At 47.8% G+C, this 6740-nt stretch overlaps 1 protein-coding gene across 1 annotated transcript; it reads left to right on the top strand.

Moving 5' to 3' along the window:
- The first annotated feature begins 3972 nt into the window (after positions 1–3972).
- Positions 3973–5918, top strand: LOC146539314 (uncharacterized). Its single transcript, XM_085185153.1, has 3 exons — positions 3973–4720; positions 4844–5096; positions 5573–5918. The coding sequence occupies exons 1-3, from the start codon at positions 3973–3975 to the stop codon at positions 5916–5918; spliced, it is 1347 nt and encodes a 448-aa protein (XP_085041279.1).
- The last annotated feature ends 822 nt before the right edge of the window (positions 5919–6740 follow it).

Below are 6740 nucleotides of genomic sequence, written 5' to 3'. Positions count from 1 at the left end.
CTTGTTCAATGTAGTGCTTGATACTGTCTCGGCTCACATCCAGGACCAGCCTCCATGGCTGATGATGTATGCCGACGACATAGCACTCATTGCCGAGAACCGACTGACGCTGGAGCGTAAAGTGAACCTCTGGAAGGGTACGCTTGAGAACGGCGGTCTTAAACTAAATGTGTCGAAGACAGAGTACATGGCCTGCGGGAGCCGGGACTCGAGCACCATCCTTATGGGTCCTGAGTCAGCCGTTAAGTCGGAGAAGTTCAGGTACCTTGGATCCGTTATGCACGAGTCTGGAGGCATCGACCACGATGTCCATGGCCGGATAAGCGCTGCCTGGGCCAAATGGCGGGAGGTCACTAGTGTGGTCTGCGACCGCAGAATACCGCCCAAGCTCAAGGGGCTGATATACAAGAGCATCGTCCGACCGGTTCTTTTATACGGCAGCGAATGTTGGCCAGCACTATCTCGGCACACTCTGGAGCTTCACGTCACGGAAATGAAGATGCTGAGGTGGATGTGCGGCGTAACGCGGTCTGACCGCATACGCAACACATTCATTCGAGGTAGTCTTGGGGTCCGTGACGTAGCGGGTAAGCTCCAAGAGCGTCGCTTGAGATGGTTTGGCCACGTTACGCGCCGGCCTAAGAACTATGTCGGACGCAAGTGCCTTGCTATACTAGTTCCTGGGGCGCGACCTCCCGGACGCCCAAGGAAGCGGTTGGATGTCGTGATGCAGGACATGAGAGCCAATGGTCTAACCACCGAGGACGCAAAAGATCGTGCAAAGTGGAGTAGGGTAAGTAGGAAGGCAGACCCTGGTAATAGCCGGAATTAATGCCAGGAAGAAGAAGAAGACTTATATGTCTTTAGCAGTTGATATGCGATGTGCCAGAACCTCTATGATTTAACTGTAGATCATCACAGACCAGGTTTATTATAAAATTCGCAATAGATGTCGTCGTTCAAGAAAAATGGATTACTCCTGCTTCTAAACATCTTCGATGTGAACCAAATGTGAATTATGGTTTTCAATTCCTGTCATCGCTTCCAAAGCATCTATGCTTTTTGCTTTGGAAAGCTTCCATTTCAATCATAAGTGATAAATTAACCCAATTTGAGTATTTGTTTATGGATTGGACTAACTATATTGACAAGACATTTGTAATATTTAGTTTATAATTATATCAAATGTTATTTTCAACAATCAGCTGTCGTGTCGAGAATCGGCCTTTTTTTTCTAATAGAACGGTTAAAGTAGGGGTCTTCTCTAACTTTAAAGTACGTGTAATAATTTGTGTGGGCAAAATTATCAAATTTCCCCATAAATATATCAAATTCACACCCATAATTTAAATAGAATAATATTTTATTATGAAATAGTTAACATTTAAAACTGCTCCATTATATTTTCGTAAAATTATAAATTTAACAAAAACATCCAATGATTAGTCATAAGAAAATAATGTTAAACTGGTTAAATAAAAAACACAAAGCCCTAAATCAATTTTATTATGCAGCGTATAGATACATGACGAAATCAGAATCGTGCGTAACCTCTACGCAAATACGCAGTTTGCACTATTTATTTAAGCATTCTATAACCTATCTCAATAGAGACAATATCCAGAGACTATAGAGTTCTACAGATGTCGCCCCTCGCTAGCTGTTTGACATTTGTTCGACGTAGTGACGTAGGTAATATAGGTCCCCCCCAACTAAGACCACTTCGGTAATAAAAGACCGACAGTATGAGGCTTTATTTTTCAGATCCGATTCGGCCTTGCTTCGGTGAGGTTGCACAATCGGACGCTTCCCCAAGCCCCCCCATATTATATTTATTTCGTTTCCTGTGTTGTGTGGTATTACATACTAGTGTTGTGCTGCGGTTGACTGCGATTGCTGAGTTCCGCATCGCTCGTTTTTCTGCGTCCGGATTGTCGGTCAAGTAAGTGGATACACAGTTGTTACAGCTAGGTACTCACCTACCGTTCACCGACGGTAGATTTTAGCTTGCCGAATATAGTGTTAATTTAACGAACACACCCCGTCCCTCGCCGCAAGGTGAGGGGAGTGACAAGCGATGGCCGGCCTCAGTAGCTCCGAGCTGCTGAGGTACCTCGAAACGTTCCACGGCGATACGTACAACGCCGTAGTCAGGTTCGCGCAGACGCGTAATGATGCGCCAAGCTCACCGAGCGTGCCCGATGTCGGCCCGGATGCCGTCGAATGTAGTATGCAGCCTTCAGCTGCCGGCCCGAGTGCCGAAGACGAGCCGATGTTCTGCGGCGGGCCTTGCGACCGCGGTGTCGCCCCGTCGAGGCAACATTCCCGCGACCCCCCTCTCCGATCCGTTCTGTGGTAGAGATGGAGGTGGGCAATTGCCCGTCCTCCGATACGGACAATGACGACGGTTTCGAGACCGTCGGACCCCGCTCGGCCAAACGTAAGGCCGAGGCCCCTAAGGCCCCCCCCCCCCCCCCCCCCCCCCGGCCGAAAAGGCGAATAAGCCCGAAGGCCGTCGTTCCCGCGCGAACGCGCCAACGGTTTTCCCCTCCCCTGCCCCGCGGTTGAACGGGAAGAGGACGTACCCCCCCGCGCGCCCCGCGTCAAACCGCCGCCGCCCATTTATGTGCAAGAAAAGCACAAATGGGGCAAGGTTTCACAATGGCTTAATAGACATAAGATCCAATATTCCACCGCGCGCTTAACGCAGGTTGAAATTAAAATTCAAGTCCAATCTTCGTCGGAACACCGACAATTCACTACATTCCTTCGGGAATATCAGATAGGGTACCATTCATACGCCTTTGAGGATGAGCGCCAATTGCGCGTCGTTCTCAAGGGCATTCCCAAGGAGATCGAAGTCGACCTCGTTCTCGACGATCTCCGAAGCAAAGGCTTCCCCGTGCGCCAGGCGCACCGTCTCTATAATTCGCGTACCAAAGCGAAATTCGATATTGTCCTAGTTATCCTGGACCTCTCGAAAGAGGGAAAGGAAATTTTCAATCTGAGGTCGGTGTGTTCTCTCACCGGCATCCGAGTCGAACCCCCACGTTCGAGGGGTCTCATAGGGCAGTGTCATCGCGGATGTCTATCGCGGATGTTCCCGTGCGCCGCGCAGACGCACTAGGCGCGGAGGCAAAAATCATGCCTCCAATAAAAAGGAGCCGGCTCCTACTAAGTACGAGCCTGCCCTTCTTCCAAAGGAGAATGCGTGGTTTAAACCCGCGCCTCCACCGGTCGTCGCCCTCGCTGCGGCACCGGTACAGCCGTCTACTGTTCAGGTAGCGGCTCCCCGGCGGAGGCGGCCGTCGCGCCCTCCGGCGCGACCGCCGCCTCCGCCGCGCCCTCTTCTAATGCTAAGTCGCTACTTAGCACTTGTGCTAAGTTTCGCTAGATGTTTTGATTTCAAGGAAATCAAAGTCCTCGCGGCGAAACTTCGGAACACGAATGGTTCCGACGATCACGCCCAAGTTATTATAGATCATATTGATCTCATAGAAGCCATTCAAGGCTTCGTGGCGGTTTAAATTTTTCCAATGGCGGTCATAAATAAGTTTACCCCACTGCCCGCTGACTCGCAACTCGCGCGAATTAAACCTAGAGCCCTGTCAATAACGACCTTTAACGCAAACGGTGTCAAACGCCAAAAAGAGGCCTTGAGCGCCTTCGCGCTCGCCCACCAGTTAGATATCTTATGTATACAGGAGTCTTTTCTTAAACCTGCGGTTCGTAGTCCTGGCATTGCTAACTACAGGATTGTAAGAAATGATAGAGCCACCAAAGGAGGAGGCACTATGATTTATTACAAGAAGAATTTACATTGTGTACCACTCGACCCTCCGTCTCTCGAAGCAGCCGAGGCGTCGGTGTGTCAGGTGTTCCTCATAGGCCATCCAGCCTTTAATTATAGCTTCAGTTTATCGTTTGCCTAATAGGCAAATATTGGAAAGCGACATTTTGGCGCTACTTAGTATGGGTGACTCGGTCCTTCTGATCGGGGATCTCAATTGTAAACACAGACTTTGGAATTCGTCGGTGACTCAGGTCAGCGGCAAGAGGCTTTTAGCCTTCTGTGAGAAATATAACACTTGTGTTATAGGCCCGCCTTCTCCCACTCGCTTTAGTGCCCGCGGCACAGGCGATGTACTCGATATTGCCATACTTTCGAACGTTGCATTGCCGCATCGTTCAATGGATACCATTCCCGACATAGATTCGGACCACCGTCCTGTCATTCTCAAACTAGGTGACGAGCGCCCCTCAGGCCCTCCCACCAAAACAGTGGTCGACTGGAGGAGATTTGCAAAGCTCCTCCGTTCAAATGAATCTCCTCTTAAGGAACTAATACCTGGCATCTCCGACTCCGCGGCGCTAGCGATAGACGCGGCGAACAAATTCACCGATTACATTCAAAATACAACCCAGAGTTGCTCGAAAGAGGTAACAAATCTGCCCGACGGTAGGTTTGTTATCTTAGAAAAGCTCAGGCGATTGATTAGGCGTAGGAACGTAGCTATGCGACGACACGACTCGTACCCGACTGACAACAATCGTAGGGAATTTTACAGATTAAAGAGGAGAGTTCGATTCAAATTCGAACTTCTGCGCGGTGAGCCGTGGGATAAAAAGCTCGAAGGGCTCGCTCCATCGCAACAGGCATTCTGGCGCTCTCGCGAGCTTTTAGAGTCTATTGTCTCTCGACTATGCCTCCTCTCATTAGGTCAGATTTATCAATTGCCGCCGATGACACCGAAAAAGCGGAATGTCTCGCTGACAGTTTAGAGGCTCAATAGGCTTAGGGATCATTTTCACAGCAATACAGCTGCTATTTTTCTCGATATAGCGAAAGCTTTCGATAAAGTCTGGCATAACGGCTTGATTTACAATCTGCGCACCGTTTACGGCTTGCCAGACTGTCTCGTGCACATCCTGCGGGACTTTCTCACTAATAGATACTTTCGCTATAAAGTCGAAGGCACTCTCTCTTCCCCCCGCCTCCTCCGCGCAGGCGTGCTCCAGGGCTCCACGCTCAGTCCTATCCTGTACTCGTTGTACTCCAGTGACATGCCGCTCACTCCGGATGTTCACATGGCTATGTACGCCGACGATACAGCCCTTTTCACAACCGCACATTGTACTATTTTATTAAAAGATCGACTCCAGGAAGCGGCCCGCGCACTCGGTGAGTGGTTCCGCCTATGGAGAATCGAAGTCAATCCCGAGAAGAGTAAAGCAATACTCTTCCCTCTCAATAAAACTAAAAGTCTCTACCATCCATCTCTTAGATAAACCCATTCCCTGGGAAAAACCGGTCAAATATCTAGGTGTCACTCTAGACTCTAGACTCACTTTCAAACCCCACATTAAAAATGTCTGCAATAAAGCAAAGTACATTCTCAATAAACTATATTATCTCATAAACAAGAACAGTAAAATGTCACTTAGAAATAAGCTGACACTATACAAAACTTGTATTAGACCTGTCCTTTCTTACGCTTGCGTTGCGTTCGCGCACACCAAGCTTGTTACCCCTTGCAAAAGGAGCAAAATAAATTCTTGCGTATCGCATCAGGTGCCCCTGGTACGTGCGTAATGTTGACCTACATAGAGATTTTGAACTGGAATCGATTCACGGGCACTGCAAACGCTTAGCGAAGCGCTACTTTGAGCGCGCAGGCTCGCACGCGAACCCCCTCATCGCTGAGGCGTGTGATTACACGCCTCACGCGATTCGTAGACGCCCGCGTAGCGTCCTCTTAGACCCCGATGACGCCATTACCGTAGCAAACGCCCCGTACGTAGGTAGGAAACACACTACACACGCACGACACACATACCGTCGTCGCCGGAACCGACGACGTAGTCTAGCTTATCTCACGGCCCGGCGGCGCCTCGGCGCCGTCGGGTTCAGCGGTTAGGGACCGTTAGCTCCCTTAAATTAGTCTAATTTTATCCCCCGGTCGCGGCCTCTGTGTCGCGGCCGGCTTTGCTTGGAATAGGGAAACTCCCAGCCCGCTCGACACGACCGCAAGCCGAGGTCCGAGCCCCGCAGGGGGCGCCCTTGCGTCGTCAACACTCCCCACAGGCAGCCACATAGTGCCTGCATATTTTCAGGGCCAGAGTACCCTGTGCCCTACCCCCCCGGTGTCGCTGTAAAGGCCAATAGGGCTAACAGCATTAACTTTAAGTTCGAAAAAAAAAAAAAAGCTTTATTTCTACAAATTGTACAATGTTTATGCTTTAAAAATACTATTACATTTTAAAACAAAATATATTCAAAGTCATTTTTACTAATACGTTAAGTTTGATGAATCTGAATGTTTCTTATTAAGTAAATAAAACAAAGATTTTTACAATAATATACAAAACAATATTAAAACTTGGGTAATGACGAAGTACATCATCTTTATAGTATTCAAAATTATTAAAGGAATTATTTAATAATATTATTATTTAACTAGCGACCCCCTTGCGGCTTCGCCCGCTTTTACTACTGGATTATTCATATAATGTATGTTTGCAAAGCACTTAAGATAATGTGAAAATTAATTAAACCTTAATGCAACCCGCATTCTCGTAGTTTCAATAAGGATTTTCCAATTGTTTTACACAGCAAGGATTTTTTAATAGGTACCGTATTTTTAAATCTGTGCTACTAATCTTTTCAAGTACTTATTAAAATATATTTAAATGACTATTTTTAGATAGTTAAATGACTATTTTAAATGGAAGAAATTATA

The sequence above is a fragment of the Heliconius melpomene genome, chromosome 4 (genome assembly GCF_056956725.1).
Source record: "Heliconius melpomene rosina isolate 202511_hmr_F chromosome 4, ASM5695672v1, whole genome shotgun sequence".
NCBI classification, from domain to species: domain Eukaryota; kingdom Metazoa; phylum Arthropoda; class Insecta; order Lepidoptera; family Nymphalidae; genus Heliconius; species Heliconius melpomene.
This window is presented reverse-complemented; position numbering and strand designations above follow the sequence as displayed.

What these genes read in the sequence shown, in the direction of transcription:
- LOC146539314 (XM_085185153.1), top strand. Translation starts at nt 3,973, where the DNA reads ATGGGTGACTCGGTCCTTCTGATCGGGGATCTCAATTGTAAACACAGA. An exon ending in ACTATGCCTCCTCTCATTAG is followed by an intron (nt 4,721 to 4,843) that starts GTCAGATTTATC and finishes TTCTCGATATAG; the next exon opens with CGAAAGCTTTCGATAAAGTC. An exon ending in CCGGATGTTCACATGGCTAT is followed by an intron (nt 5,097 to 5,572) that starts GTACGCCGACGA and finishes GTATCGCATCAG; the next exon opens with GTGCCCCTGGTACGTGCGTA.